Source organism: Oratosquilla oratoria, chromosome 22 (assembly GCF_046742065.1).
Source record: "Oratosquilla oratoria isolate Oo_2021 chromosome 22, ASM4674206v1, whole genome shotgun sequence".
NCBI lineage: Eukaryota > Metazoa > Arthropoda > Malacostraca > Stomatopoda > Squillidae > Oratosquilla > Oratosquilla oratoria.
The window spans coordinates 32,209,070-32,226,569 of record NC_134798.1 but is presented as its reverse complement, the minus strand read 5'-3'; the positions used below and the strand labels follow the sequence as shown (position 1 = coordinate 32,226,569).

General features: G+C 39.9%; 2 protein-coding genes across 2 annotated transcripts in view; both read left to right on the top strand.

The window, feature by feature from the left end:
• Window positions 1-17,500, top strand: part of LOC143037220 (uncharacterized) — a 388,207-nt gene that overhangs the window by 105,018 nt on the left and 265,689 nt on the right. The window lies entirely within an intron of this gene.
• On the top strand, window positions 3,948-6,810 carry LOC143037341 (uncharacterized). Its single transcript, XM_076205478.1, has 2 exons — window positions 3,948-3,977; window positions 6,124-6,810. The coding sequence occupies exons 1-2, from the start codon at window positions 3,948-3,950 to the stop codon at window positions 6,808-6,810; spliced, it is 717 nt and encodes a 238-aa protein (XP_076061593.1).

Below are 17,500 nucleotides of genomic sequence, written 5' to 3'. Positions count from 1 at the left end.
CGTCAAGATGTGAATGTTAAGTATCCTAATGCTTGAACTGACGCTGTTGATCAGTGAGCAGCCGCAGTGACAAAGCCGTGGACGAGGCTCCACCAAATCAAATGAGCTCTGGATTACGTGACAATAGTGGGGAGACAAATGAGGGCGGTGACATCTGAGTATATTCTCTACAAGTGGTGGAAGGCGAAGGTGTTACTGCATATTGACGATTCTGGTTGAGGCAGGGCAACAAAAGGTGAGCCTCATTGCCTGATTTTGAACATTTTTAGGTAGCTGCAAAGTAGTTTTGGAAAGCTGACAAAGTGCGGGAGAAAGGTAATCATCTACAAATCGAATGAATGTATGTATATAGTCCTGGCGACGGGGATGAACACTCCAGCAACATTATGGGTTAACCAACTGAGAGGAGTCAGTCGTTTCTGCAGCAGAGTTAGCAGGTCATGGACAATGGAATGCACGCGTTGTCTTGTTGGGATGGAAGGTTTAATGCGAACTGGCTCCACCCCAGGTAGAGGTACTGTGTGCATAATGGCACGATGGTGTTACTTATGGTGAAATCTGATAGAGTGCTTGCTGGGCGAAAAGATAAAAATCTCTCTTTTTTCTGGCGAGAAAACAACATCACATGAGGAGGAGGACAAGTGGAATAAGCGAAGGAAATGTTGCATGTCTTGCGGAGATCTTGAATAAATGTATATGTTGTCTGCATAACAAGTGAGAGTTGATCCTTCGATGTCTGGAAGCAGAGAGAGATGGCGATGTATTATTGAACAAAAAGGGACTGAGTAGACCTCCTTGTGGAGTACCGACTTCAAACTCTCTCATCGCTGTGCGCTCCCTTAAAAAATACTCGTACACGTGAGTTGCTGTTCCGCAGGTATCCTCTTATCCACCTCAGTAATTTTCCTTTGATACCAAACTCAAGTTGGTTTAGGATAATGTCCGTGTTGGCAATGTCGAATGCGCTCTTCAAATCAATGAAAACCACTACACTGGTGGGACAGAGGTGAGTATAGACTTCTATGAGGCAGTGGTGCTTTCCTCGTTGGGGCAGGAAGCCATACAGTCTGGGTGAGAGCTTATCTCGTATCTGGAACATCAGGCGTGATAGGAGAATGTGTTCCATTACCTTGTAAAAGCAGGAGGTGAGAGATAGAGGTCAGAATTTGTCAGTACCAGGTTTAGGAATCGGTACTATTGTGCTGTGTGTCCAGGCCCGTGGTACGTATCCCAGGCAGTAGCAGAGGAAAGGGTTTCCAGGTACCTCCAGGAGTACTCGGAGGACGGCATAAGTGATGCCGTCATCACCAGGAGCTGTCGTCTTAACCTTGGCGAGGGCTTGTCGCAGTTCTTGTCCGGTTATAGCCTCCTTGTCTTCTTCATGAGCCTTCAACAAGGCAGAGGATATTCGGAGTGCACGTTAGATTTTATGGATGGAGAGAATGTTATATATGTATGGTGGGAGGTTGCTGGTTTGCGATTGTGCTGACCAGCCATCAGCAAGATTTTGTACAAACTGTGAAGAACTATGATGGAGGTTACTGTGATGCTTTTTTCACCAAGTTGTTGATGAGGTGAAACATGGTAATAATGCTCGTCTGATGATTAATACTCTCCGTTAGTCTGTTCTAGGAATCCGTTTAAGCACAACGCTGCAGAGAAACCAAGTCATCTCTTAATAGTTGGTACTAATGTAGAGTTTCGGGACTTGGTCTTCTCTGAAAGGCAAGGCCACCCTCCACTGCTTTCCTCTTTGCCTGAATGTTGCAATTGTCTAGTGTCCAAGTGTGCATATCAGGACGATGCACATTATTTTTTTCGTATTGTGTGTAGAAAGCATGTGTGGCGTTTACGAGTGAGGAATATAACTACTCAGGACAGTGGTGCTCAAATGTGGGAAGATTAGTCAAGTATATAATATATATGGGACGGTACTTGGATGGGAGTACGATGCGTGAACGGGTGTGCTCTGGGGATGGTGTATTGGATAGTGAGTGCTACGCGACCGGAGAACAGTGTCGGAACCGATGAACAGCGGACTTGGGAGGCCACGAGTTCAGATGTTAGGATGTGATCCAAAGTACCATCCCATGCATGTGTAGCAACAGATTGTGTCTCAGCGATTTAGTTTGTTCCGTTGGATATAGTCCAGAAGTCGAGCCCCATTGTCGTTTATGTTTCCTGTGAGATCTCATAGAGTAGGGTGTCGACTATTAAAATTCCCTGAAAATAAATCATATCTCGGGTAGTGGGAGGCGAGAGTGTAGCTGGATTCAAACCTTAAGGCGCAGCGTACACATTGCATGACCTTATGGTACCGGAGCCAACTGTTGCCTTTAGAAGCTGATAGATTATGTTGTTGTCCTCGGAATTTTAAAGAAAGCGATGCTGGACGATGGTGTGGACATACGTAATTAATACGTTTCGAATCCGGTGTACATACGATACGTAGCCGCTAAGCAAGGGTGCCTCCCTGCTTGGTGGAGCGAAACCAACAAATGCTTCCTGGATGAAGATGACATCTTGGTGGTGATAGTGCACGTACCCTTTACTCGTAAGTGCAGCAAGTTTAGTCCTCAGGCATTCCACGAGATAACGTGTATCTTCATCTGATCAGTGAACTTAGACCTACGATACCGATGACCAAGTGATGAAGGGGTGGTGGCGTGGGCGGCTTTGGAGGCTTGATAAACTATAACGGTTCGGCTGTCAGTTGCGGTGAGGCAGGCGTCATTGGGTGTTGTGTCACGTGGGGAGACTCCCTTTGTCGAAACGAACAGCAATGAACTCCATCATCTTCGTGATAGTACTAATGTTGTTGATAACGACCTGTTGTGATTCAACCAACGTGTTCAATGTCATCTCGCATGTGGCGTGCTTTTGAACCAAGTTATCCAGGCGCGATTTGATTGCATCGAAACGCGCGGTCATTGTTGCGACCCGAGTCTTGGGCTGCCACTGCTTCGCGAAGTGCTGCTACTTGAGTGTAATCTGGAGTGACAGCATAGGCAGGGGGGGGGACCGAAGGGGGGAGGGGATGGTGGTGGAGTAGATTGAGCCGTGCGTCTAACAAACGATGCGTTGGATGCTTGCTGTCGCTTCGCACAACCATGTCAGGCGTTGACCTCGGGCTAATGACATCGGGGAAATTTCCAACACGAGGTGTCTGGTGGGAGGGAATGGGGTTGTGTTGAGGCCGATTCAGAAGCAGCAACAGGCACACCGTTCGGTCGTGAAGCAATACCGTGAGATATGACCGATGCCCCATCGCCGGAGACAACACGGCTGATCATCCTTCATCCTGCGAATTTCACAGGTTGGTAGGCATGGTAAGAAGCTGAAGTAGACACTCGGTGGTCTTGGCTGTACAAGACTCCAAGTCACTACCAGGCGGTTGATGGGTGAACTATTCTGGTGGGAACGTCGGACTGAGTGGATGACCGGTAGCTCTTTGGCCAAGGTTGGCTCAGTGCTGACAGGGTAATGCGTTAGGAGGTATGTGGGAAATTTACGAGGCCTTACCTGTGACTCCTGAGCTCCAAGATGGATAAATAGGACCTCTCCTTTTGTAACACTGTCAACAATATCTATGCGGTTGAGATATATAAACAGAGATGTTATTGCTGACATATTCACCTCAGCCAGGTTACGATCAAGTTTGAAGGCTCTGTTAACCTTACTCAGCCAACGAAGCTTTATGTCTACTGTGGTATTCTCCTTAAACAGGAACACTATGTAGTCAGCCTTAGGAACAAATGCTTGCGTTAAAGGGGATGTAGCGATGAGGCCTCCCTTGCGTGTACCTCCAGCGACACAGGGCGTGCATCGCTGCATTCTGATACAGATACGTTGCCCTGGGCGGTAGATGTCTCAAACCGTTGTGAGGATTTGGGATCAGGGGAAAAAGGTGCACTACTGTTGTCCGAGGTGTGGGTACGGAGCGCTTGATGGAAGATGAAGGGCGTAATATACAAAAGGTAAATACACACGCAGCCGCAGTCCATGGTGCCAGTGGGTCACGGAGTCCGTGGCTAGGTAGCCGTGCCCAGTGACTGTCTTCCTCACTCATTTCATCCTCATCGTTCAACACTAGGTTGACCTCAATTGATTCGAGGGAGATAGGGCTAGAAGGTCCCATACTGCATGCCTTAATAGATAGACAGCTTGGGCCCAACGAGGTTGTGACGCAAAATTACAGTAGTTGAAGTGGCGTATCCACGACGTCACATCAGCATCAGTACACAGCGTTTATCCGGTAGGGCTGAACTTTTTCTAAATCTACAAAGTCGTAATACTTCGGATTCCCAACTGTTGCGTGAGCAAGTACTCTACCTTTATGTCGCTCTCTGCGACTGCTGTGTGTTGTGTGTGTGTGTGTGTGTGTGTGTGTGTGTGTGTGTGTGTGTGTGTGTGTGTGTGTGTGTGTGTGTGTGTGTGTGTGTGTGTGTGTGTGTTCACTTGGTCTTTGGATCACGTGTTGGACTCGTGATCGACAGCTATTTCCCTCCTGGAAGAGAGCTCAGAGCTCGTAGGTCCGATCTATGGGTAATGATATGACCTTGCACACACACACACACACCCAACTCCCCGCCCACGAGAGTCAGAGTAACGACCCGAAGCGCAGCGGTACCGAAATAATTTCGGTCCTGGGCAGGATTCGAACCATGAGCTGCGGGCCACTATTGTGGCAGCTCAGTGCTCTACCAACTACGCCACCGAGTCGTGTGTGTGTGTGTGTGTGTGTGTGTGTGTGTGTGTGTGTGTGTGTGTGTGTGTGTGTGTGTGTGTGTGTGTGTGTGTGTGTGTGTGTGTGTGTGTGTGTGTGTGTGAGTGTGTGTTTTGTATGTATGTATGTATGTATGTATGTATGTATGTATGTATGTATGTATGTATGTATGTATGTATGTATGTATGTATGTATGTATGTATGTATGTATGTATGTATGTATGTATGTATGTGTGTATGTATGTTTTCCCTGTTATATTAACTTCTTTCGGATGAAGGACCATCCCTATCCCCCGCCCACTGCCTGGGTCAGAAACAATCACTCTCCACTCAAACCTTGCTTTTACCTCCTCCCTTTCCTGCTCAACAGGCATTCCCTTTTTATTCAAGCCCCCCCTGCAACCCATCCATCCATATCGATTTCGGTCAGCCCCTCAACTTCGCCCCACCCACTTCCGCCTTCCAAATTTTTGTCAGTCTTTCTTTATTCTATACATCATTCTAATCCCCACAGTACTTTTCAAACACTTCTTAAATACATCTAGTTTACTCATTCTCTTAAGTACTAAGTCTCTGGCCCATATTGTTACTTAGTCACAATAATTTCTTCATCTAGTCTCCTTATTGCGTCCTTTTCTAGATGCCAAACTATAATCTACCTTCACCCCAACTTCTTCATTCTCTACAGCATGAGACCTTAAATATTTGAGACTATGCACTGCCTTTAACTTCTCTCCTGAAAGAATTACCGCCAGCTTTCCTCCACTTTATACTCGTGTACATATAATTACCTTTTGTTTACCCAAATTAACTTCCAAGCTTCTCTTCTTACATACCCTCTCCAAATCCGCTATCACTGATACCTCAGACCGTCCTCTGACCCAGACACGAGTACAGAATCATCAGTAAACAACAACTGGCTCACTCCCACCACTTACTTATACCCTCACGGACCATCTCTAAACCCTTTACAATTACCTTCTGTACCATACTATCTATATACACGTTGAATAAACATGGTGGCATTAAACAATCCTGTCACAACTCCATTTTCACCTCAAACCACTCACTCTTCATTTCCCAACCAAAAATAAGCTCTACTATTCACACAAAAAACTTTTGACTGTCACTAAAAATTCTCCTCGTATCCCACGATGTGACCGGACTTTTGGCCGAAGGACATTTGGCCGACGCACTTATGGCCGACGGACATTTGGCCTAATGGACATTTGGCTTAGTGGACATTTGGCCTAATGGATATTTGGCCGAATGTACATTTAACTAAGGGACGTTTGGCTTATTGGACATTTTGACTAATGGAAATTTGACTTAGTGGACTCACTCTTACTGTCTCTCTTACTCTCATATTTGTCTGTCTGTCTGTGTTTAACACAAAGAATTTTTTATCTGAAAATCTTAATCCGGTTACAGTCACTATTGATTATGAAAGGGCAGCTCTCAGTAGCCTAAAAGCATGTTTTCCAAACACAATCATTTATGGATGTTTTTTCCATTTCGGACAATGCTTGTGGAGAGAGATACAGCGTTCGGGACTACAGACTTGGTACAGTGATCCTGGAAATGCAATAATTGTGAAGTCTTTTCAAGCTTTGGCATTTGTGCCAGTTACTGATGTTACCGACACCTTTACTGAATTCGTCTCATCGTTAGATGAAGAAACTGACGAAATTTTGTCCGGGTTTCTCGGCTACTTTGAAGCGACGTGGATTGGTGTTTTTCAACGTGGTCGACGACGAAGGCCTTTATTTGATATAAGAATGTGGAATACTTTTGAGCGAACCAGCCTTGGCCTTCCGAGGACTACAAACTCTCTGGAGGGATGGCACAGAGCATTCGAACAGAGAATGGCAGTCACCCACCCTTCTGTTCGCCGTTTAGTCACTAAGATACGGAAAGAGCAATCGGACTGGGAGTTGACAATAGAGATGCTCAATTCTGGAGTTGCACTGAGATCTTCAAAGAAGAAATACCAGATCTTGAATACGAGGCTCGGGTCTATTATCGAAAAATACGAGTCGTATGAAAAAGTAGATTTTCTGAGGGCAATTGCTCACAATCTTTAAATACTTTTTTTAATTATTTTTTTCTACAATAAACTCCTTTTTAATCACATTTTACTACAATAAACTTTTTACTACAATAAACTATTTTTAATTGAATTTCCTCTCTGCAATAAACATCTTGTTAATCAAATGAGTTTTTACAATATACTTTAAAGTATTGGCTGTTACTATACTTTTTCGGCCAAACGTCCCTTAGCTAAATGTACATTCGGCCAAATTTCCATTAGGCCTAATGTCCAGTAAGCCAAATGTCCATTAGGCCAAATGTCCGTCGGCCATATGTACGTCGACCAAATGTCTTTCGGCCAAAAGTCTGGGTACCATCCCACGATCCTTTTCTATCAACCCGGTCATGGACCTTTCTTAGATCAACCAAAGCCCAAAAGACACCCTTACCTTCGGCCAAATCTCCTCTCGTATTTGCCTAGCTATAAAAAATTGTTCCACGCATCCTGTACCTTCCCTAAACTTGTACAGCTCTTCCTGAATTACTCTCTTTGTTTCTCTCCTAATCCTCTCACTTAAACTTCTCTTATATGTTTGCTCAATTACACTCAGCAGACTGATTCCTCTGAACCTATTACACTTTTTTTTTTAAGCGGAGTCACACAAACCTCTAGTCCTCCAACACATTAACTTTCCTTAAACTCAAATTAAACAACCTCACTAGCCAATCCACTATAACAGTTCCTCCATTCGTCACACACTCCACATGATGCCCATACAAACCAGGCATCTTACCAGCTCTCATTACTTTTGTTGTTCTTTCAATCTTTACTTTATCTACAACCCTGTGTTTTTTTTCATCACATTCATTTTCATAACACCTCCCTCTGCCACAGTGAATCCCTCCCTAACTTCCTCTACATTCAGCAATTTTCTTAGGCACTCTACTTGTTAACATAACATTGATATATTGTGTAGAGGAGTCTGAGAGGGCGTGCGAATAGTTTGAATGTTTTGGAGAGAGAGAGATATTAGTCAGAGTGGTTGATGGGATGGTAGCTATTGAAAGATAAGTTATGTAGTGGTGTTTAAGGGGCATCAAAGAATATTAGAATCAAATAATTTGGCGGGAGAGAGGGATGGAATTTCTGATCATCTAGCGAAAAAAAAAGAGCAGACGCAATGTGGAGAAATAGAAGAACAGAGGGGGTCAGAATGAAGCTTAAAGTTTATGAGTTGGATATCAAAAAGAAAAAATAAATGGGTACCTGAAGAGTCAGAGATATAAGGAATGTAGTGAGACAGGGTAATTGGGTGAATGCCATGGGCTTTGATTTTATCTAGTAGTCTCTTAGCGCTTTGCTAAAGTTAAGGTAAATAACATCGTTCTATCATTGTTATCTGACGTCTTACATACTTTAGTGTAAAAAGATAGAAGATTAGTTACACATGACTTACACATGGGAAAACCATACTGTGAGTCACGAATCAAATTGTGTCTCTTGATGTGATTTTTTATTCTATTAGCTATTATTGATTCAAGCATTTTATAACTGATGTCAAACTGATTAGCCTGTAGTTGCATATAGACGATTTACCTTTCTTTTTTAAAACAGGAAAACAGGAACATCGTTTGCTTACCCCTCTTTAAGTACTCTTAGAATTTTTTCGTCCGGACCCGGTGATTTTGTAGCTTTAAGTCTTTCAATCTGTTTGACTATTTCTACCTCAGTAATGCCAATGTTAGCTAGCCTATTTTCTTCATCCCCACTGAAAATCGGATTACATTCAAGTACAATATCTAAACTCTCCTTTGTAAACACCAAGGAAATTTTTCGTTAAACGCCACACTCATTTTTCACTCCTATTCTATCATGCCATCTTCGTCGTTTTTAATTGGGCTTGTCCTTTCCTTATTTTTTGTTCTATAAAGATGAAAAAGGCCCTTTGCATTAGATCTAGCTTGTCTGGCAACCTTAATTTCGTAGTATGTTTCGCTGTGCGTGTGTTTTTTTTTACCTATCTTGTCATATCGTTATATTTGGATCTAAGGTGTGTTTCCCCGTTTTTTTTTTTTTTTTTTTTTTTTTTTTTTTTTTTTTTTTTTTTTTTTTTTTTTTTTTTTTTTTTTTTTTGTAAATTCCTCTTTTCATTCCGATCTCATTTTCTAGCATGTCCGTCATCCATGTGAGAGTATTACTATTCTTCCGTATTGACTTGATGGGATTTTTTGTTTTTTGTTTTTTTTGTTTTTCATTTAAAAGTGAAATTATTAGGTTAGTGTACACTGTATCCAGATGTCTAACCGGGATGTTGAATTTGCGCTTGTAAGTTACCTGAGCCGAGGTACGCATAATACCCTCCGTGACCTGACTGAGCTAATGACGTCCGGACTGACCGTGTGTTTTACCCCGTCACAGACCCCTGGGTCATTCTCGTAAGTGACCAATTGTCCTAAATTCTTTCTCATCAAAATTAGCTCTCCTGAAGTCCGGTACTAGTACTAGAATGTTATTTGTACTATTCAATTCTTCCTATATAATATTAGATCTTATTTTTTAGATGATCGATAGAGCCTACACTGTCTCCCGCTTTTATGTTTCTCGTTAGGTGCTCATTACTAGTTACAAGTAAGTCCAGAATATTCTCTCCCCTCGTAGGATCGGTAATCATTTATTCTAGGAAATTATCCTGCACCACATCTAAGAAATTTTGCGCTTCCTGGTCTCCTACTAGAATTTCCTAGTCAATGTTTCTGTGATTAAACTCCCCCATGATCACGTTTTTGTACTGCGACGGCCTGCAAATTTCATGAGGACCAGTCTGCTCAATGCTGAGGTTTGGAGGTCTATATAGGACGCTAATAATAAGTTTCTTGTTCTTGCTCATAATATCCACCAAAATAGATTCCGTATTTTCCTCTTCCTTAATCAATTTGTTAGTAATACAATTAGCTGTATTTTTAACTAAAAGTGCTATTCCTTCCCGACTTTTGCCTATCCTGTCCTTGTAAAACAGCGTATATCATTCTATCTCAGTTTCAGGCATATTGGTCCAGTAATAGCTATAATAAAAAATCTCTCTACGCATGCTTTACCTCGCAGCAAATAAATCTTATTTATTACACTCTTGCTGTTTGTATAGTAAACCTATATTGTATTCTTCTTCCGCCTGATTAGGTAATTTTTTTCACAGTCCCTATCTGAGCTGTTTTTATTGCCTAAACTGTATTCCGATACTCCCCTGCTCCCCGCCCCCCCGACTCCCACATGATCTGCCCGAAAAAAAGCATGCAAGATGCCTACTTCTCGCAGAATGGGTGTCACGCATACTATGTATAAATAGAAAGTACCTACTGTATTAGGTTTGTCGCTCTATGAGAGTAATGAACTTATATAAACAAATCTCTCTCTCCCTCTCTCTCTTTCTCTCTCTCTCTTACACACACACACACACACACACACACACACACACACACACACACACACACACACACACACACACACACACACACACACACACGCACGCACACACACGCACGCACGCACGCACGCACACACACACACACACACACACACACACACACACACACACACACACACACACACACACACACACACACACACACACACACACACACACACGCACGCACGCACACATACACACACACACATACTCTCTAAACATGCATAAGGAAACTACTTGAAAAACACAACATATTTCTCCCAAATATAACGACAAACACTGTTACAATGACCGGACAATAGTCATATTTAATCCTCTATATAAGAATATGAATAACATTAACAATACTGATGATTATAAGGGAATAACACTGGTTATCTGTCTGTGTAAAATGTTTACGTCATTGTTGAACTTAAGGATTTATGAGTACTTGTCTGAAGCTAAACTTCTTGGGGAGGAGCAGGCGAAGTTTAGAAGTATTTATACCACGATGGACTACATATTCTCTTTATATATATTGACCCATCTTTACATTACGGAAAATAAATAGATAGATAAATAAATAAATAAATAAACAAATATATAAATAAATAGATAAATAAACAAATAAATAAATAAATAAGATAAATGAATAAATAAAAATAGATAAATAAATAAGATACGCTTGTATAGAACATAAGAAAATATTTGACAGTGTAGACATGTCTTGCCTACGGGTAAAATGATCAAATCATGATGTAAATGGTGATGTCTTGGGTAGTGCGAAATTCATGTAGTAATGCCAAATCATGTGTCAGACTAGGTAGCACGGACTCTTCATTTTCCCTGTGATATTGGTGTGAGTCAAGGGGAAAATAATTCTACATTGCTGTTTGCCCTGTTTTTAAATGACTTTGAAGAAAATAATAGTAGTAGATACTCGGTGTTGTCATCCACTTCTGAAAGTGGTAGAAATCAGTGACAGTACGACATATTTTCGTTTTTATTGCCTACTATACGCAGACGACACTGATGTTATTGAGGACAATGATAAACAGATACAACGTACTCTGAGTGCTAATAACGAGAATTGTAACAAATGGTTTCTCGGTGTAAACACAGATAAAACAAGAGGGATCAACTATAGAACATCCCCTTAACACACACTAATATGTAAAGGTCTGAAGTGCTCTGCCGTCACTCAGGTCATGGTAACTTTTTTCAAATTACGGTTTGGGAGCATTAAGGGTTAGGTTAGGTTAGTAGCACTGCCATTAATGCTCAGGCACACGCCGTCACTCAGGTCATGGTGATTTTTTTTTTTTTTTTTTTTACAGCTTGGGAGCATTGATGGTGGTAATGGTAAACTAGCTTAACCTAACCATTAATGCTTCCAAATCGTAAACTGAGTAATAAAAAAAAGTTACCGTGATGCACGATAACTTCTGGTTGGGGAATCTTCTTGTAGCCGGGAACACGTAGGGAATTTGCTGAGTTTCATGGTCGATAAATAACTGAGAGAGCGTGTGTAGAGTCGTATTTAGCGTTAGTCTAGATGCTCAAAACAATAAAAAAAAACAAAAAAAACGAAGGATTACACTTAGCGTGGAGATTGCCATTCGACGAGTGCGGTACTTGAAGATTGCGTAGTACAATCGTAGAGGTCCAAAACACTTGTTTAGTTGAGTTGTTGTGATCGAGGAATGTAGAAAAAAAATCTATGTAGATTCAGACGAACCTTGGGCGTCTGTTTTTCTTGTCTTTTCTCTCTGTTCTCAGTTTTATTTCTTACATCTCTGCTCTGGTTCTCTCTGTAGTCGTTCTCTGCCAGGCCTTACACAGCCCAAGATTTGGTGAATGCGTTTCCTGGATGTCAATACGTACCTAAAGTAGGTAGTTCAGCCCCCTCCAACCAATGAGAAAGAGGAAAGAAGAGCATGATTTCGCGCCAAACTATGTAACGTTTTCTGAGCTTTGCATCATCTGACAGAACGTTTTCTAAACGCGCCCCAACAGACGGGTATTGCGCAACGGTTTATTTTATAACATACATATTATGAAATATATACAAAATTTCTTTCCACAAGTGACAAATACAACATTAATGATAATGCACAACACATACTCACGCAAGGCGTGTCTCTAAAATACAAACAGAAGACTTTATTCACCCAGGGGCATGACATCTATTTACGCTAAGCACGTGACAATTCTGCTAAATTATATTTTGTTCGTGTGTGATTCCTATGCATGTGTATTTTATGTGTGCTGTCGGAAATATGTTTATGCATTGAGTGATCTGTATATACACTCATGTTGGAAATATGTTTATGTATCATGTGATCTGATGTACTCTCATACCCCGTTGGGGATCGCCAGAATACAATAAACATTCAAAGTTTTTAAACAATCACCCCTCCCCACACACACACAAACACAGATACACACACACACACACACAGGCACACACACGTATACACGTATAAAAATACACACACACACACACATACACACACACACACACACACACACACACACACACACACACACACACATACACACACACACACACACACACACACACACACAGGCAGACACACATAAAAATACACACACATACACACACACACACACACACGCACAAACACACGCACACACACATACACACACACACACACACACACACACACACACACACACACACACACACACACACACACACACACACACACAATATTTTAATGTAGGCATTATAATTGGAGAGAAAATATGAGGATCCCACAATTTTTGCTCCTTTCCAATGCATTACAATTATCAAATTTAATCCTAACCACCGTTCTAAATAACCCTTAATAGAGCGAGAGTTTCTTTGAATAGAATTTGCTTGGGTTCAGATGTAGATATATACTTACAAGCAATGCTACTGGGAATGTATTCAATAATGACAATTTTGATACTCTAGGAAGGGAAAGGTTCTTCCGGGAATGAATGGCATCAGCTGAGATTAACTAGACCAAATATGTTAGGCGACGAGACTAACAATTGGGTCGATACTTCCAAGAGTTCAAACATTCGAGCCTAAACCAAATCAGTACTGGATGTTTCATTTCAGCTGAATAAATCATCTATTAACAGACGGAATAGAAAATACCAATTGAAGTATTAGAAATAGTATTAATGATAGGGTTTAATATTTTCATCAACATTATCATGAAGGCTGAAAGAATTAAGGAAAAGCTCAAATTGAATTGAATGTTTTTAGATACACAGTAGCACTATATAGATACTCCTGTAAACGGAAAGAAAGTTATTTTTTCTTAGTAGCATATCTCTGAACTTTAAAAAGGCCTTGGTCTTCTGGTTAGGCTTAAGGATTGTTGGACATTCACCTGACAGGAAAAGTCCCTGAGGAAATCAGTTCGGAATCTTTCCAACAGAAAAACTTTTTGCGTAAAATTTAACGGAAATAATAATGTTGCACGTTTGAGCATAGATATTTCGTGCTTTGATTGTAAGATAATTGTTATTATTTAATACCTTTTTTGAAAAAAAGGTCTTGCAAAGCCTTATTACTTATGTGGTTACAAATATATTATACACAGTTTAGATGCTATCTCTCCCAATACTGTGCTATATCAAACCATAGAGGTTATGTTAATGGATTATACAGAACTAATAGTTGAATAAATTGTTTCAATTTTTCTTTTTGTAAAGTTTTACTTACGTAATTAATATTTTCATTCTGTGAAATATTGTTGATCAGGTATATGATGAAGTCATGAATAGCCCCTTCTGATCTATGCTCGCTAGTCCTATTTCATATTCTAATGAAATCAGATTACTAGAAGATTTCAGTTATACATATACCGTCATTATTGATAATGGATGTATATAATATCCGAGGTATCGCATTGCGTTCCACTGCTTTTATATCTTTATGCGTAAACAGAATTTCCCAGTTCCTTTTTGAGAGTAAGGGATAGAGCTCATCATTCCTACCACTAATAATGGAGTGAATGGATACCTGCTTAATCAACAGTTAATATTTTATCCAAACTGTACTTGACCCTCATCTATGTTTGGCGTCAAATGGTTTTATGCAATGAATATTCTAAAGAGTTTAGTGATGCTGCTATTTATCTTAGTTACACATACCTCTTTTTTGACCGGACACTAAGCTCTACTAAGACAAAGCTTTCTGATCACTATGAACTTCTAATCTCCTTTTTTGCTATTTGTCATAAGCTCCTTTTCACCACATTTGTGACTTTCATCTCCTAGGTGATAGTTTGTCCATAAGGAGAGGACCCCCGAGTAGGCATCGGCGACAAAATACCAAATACTTTATACATAACTTTTTTTTATAATTACTTTGACTAGCCATGGTGACGAAACACATCCATCTCTCAGCTCCATTTCTACCGTACTTGTCTTATCTAAATAGATTTTTTTCTATCTCTTCACACAACTCGTTTTGTTCTTATTTCTAGTTTTACCGTGCCACATATCTCTTCTGGACTCTTCAAAATTCCTTATTTGAACTTTTTCCATTATCTTTAAAATTCTCTTCCCTTCTCTGCACTCCTTCTATAGATTCATCGATTTTTTGTTTGTTTGCCATTCTGATAAAGACTTTTATAGTTTCATCTCATACCATGTACACAAAGCGTTCTTCCTTGTGATTACTATTATATACATATACATATACATATACATATACATATACATATACATATACATATACATATACATATACATATACATATAAGATTGAAGGGGAAAGATGTAGACGAGGAGATATGGGAGAATTTCTCGCCTTAACGTTTCGACCCGCAGGGTCTTGATCACAAAGCTAACAACTCAAACGTAACAGGATATTTTATACACGGACGGGTCATCTTATGGGACGCTTCGGAGAACTTGTTATTTTATTTGCGTATTCTTTTATTATTGATAAGCTTGTGGCTTTTGCTAAACATATAAAGCCTTCTCTATGGTTAATGTTGTTATTAGTGTTGATATATGCTGCCTCAACACTAATAACAACATTAACCATAGAGAAGGCTTTATATGTTTAGCAAAAGCCACAAGCTTATTAATAATAAAAGAATACGCAAATAAAATAACAAGCTCTCCGAAGCGTCCCATAAGATGACCCGTCCGTGTATAAAATATCCTGTTACGTTTGAGTTGTTAGCTTTGTGATCAAGACCCTGCGGGTCGAAACGTTAAGGCGAGAAATTCTCCCATATCTCCTCGTCTACTTCTTTCACCTTCAATCTTATTTGTCATAATATAGTCAACATATACATATACATATACATATACATATACATATACATATACATATACATATACATATACATATACATATACATATACATATACCGTACATATACATATACCGTACATATACATATACACACATCGCAACTAACACCACAGTCGGACGAAAGAAAGAGTTGAGTAAGCGAAACTGTATATTTCGATTGCTAACTGCAACCCTCTTCAGTAGTATACATAGTTTCGCTTACTCAACTCTTTCTTTCGTCCGACTGTGGTGTTAGTTGTGATTTACAAATATGTTACTACATTTCTCACCAATATATATACATGTATATACATAAATATATATATATATATATATATATATATATATATGTATGTATATATATATGTACATATACATATACTTATACTAGTGAACTTACGGAGCAGGTTCTCTCCAATGTATTTCTTATTGAATAAGACAGCATATTGGACATTAATCTTCTTATTGAGACTCTATTTTTCTATTCACTTTTCTTTTTGAAGAAGGTAGAGGGTATACATTACTTCCAAACGAGTCTATAGTTGGGTACATAAGAACATAAGAATGAAGGAGAATACAAGAGACCATAAGGCCTACACTAGGCAGCTCCATATCCATCACCACCTGTCATCCCCATCCATAAAGTTGTCTGACCGTTTCTTAAAACTACTGATAGTTTCAGCGTTCACTACATGGTTACTAAGTCTATTTTATTCGTTGACCACCCTATTAGTAAACCAATTCTTGCCTATTTCCTTCTTAAATCTAAACTTGTCCAGTTTAGATCATTTTTTGCGAGCCTTGCCCTGTTGTTTTGATATGATGACCTTGTTTGCATCACCCTTGTTAAAGCCTTTGATTCACTTGAACACCTCTATCAGATCACCCCGCACTCTGCGTCTTTCCAGAGAGTGTAAGTTATGATGCCTAAGCCTCTCTTCGTAAGGCAAATTTTCGATTTCATGTATCATTTTGGTCATTTTTCTCTGTACTGATTCTAGTGAATTGATGTCTATTCATATTACGACGTTTCGCCCATGTATTAGGCATATTTTGGTGTTTTATTCAGACAAGCTGCATACGAATATACTACAAAAATTGATACGCTGAGGGAGATTAGGGACTATGACACATCATCCTTGCCAGCCCCGATATACGCGACCCATATAACTCTAGTGTCCTCCATATATTTTGTTGGATGTTAATTAGCAGTATAATATTTCTAATCATCACTGCCTCCATGCATTTTAGTTTTGTTTTGTTTTTATTCTTGGCCATTATCATTGTGTTCTAGTATAGTTGTTCTCTTGATATGCTGCTTTTGTGAGATGTTGTCATGTGAGATTTTATGGCCCCGCTCTGCATATGGTACGTGAGTCTTTGTGAAAGTGTATTGTGTACCCGATATTTTCGTTTGTACAAAGCCCACCGTCTTTGTTAAAATTACAAGTGTATTTGTACACAACATTGCACTGTTTTAATTTATCCTTTTGTGCTGCAAATCCTATCAATAAATCTCCTGGGAAAACAGATTCTTCTACAACTGCTACTGGAATATGCAAGTGCTCATTTCTATATAGAATAATATCTAACTCAGTCTTACCTAATGTTTTTAACTGACTTCCTGTTACTCCTTGCAATGAGTAATGGATTGGTTCCAAGATTTTCACTCCCGATTTCAATTGGTTTAAAACTTTGCTAGTTATAACATTGACTACAGATCCCGTATCAATAGATATTTGAATAGGTTTATTGAAAACTCTACCCTTAATGAGGAGTCCTACAGAATTCCTTCTAATTGTTATGGTCAACTTACAATTGTCACTCTTGTCCTTAATACAAAAATACCTACTATTTGTTGCTCTAGGGTTAGCTATGTAGTGTTGTTTTATTTTGTGTCTGGGGGTTTTCCTCTTGTTTCTGGAAGAATACAAAAATTTAGCATTGCTCTACAATCCTGTGTTCTATGTCTCACTCTTTGGTGATACA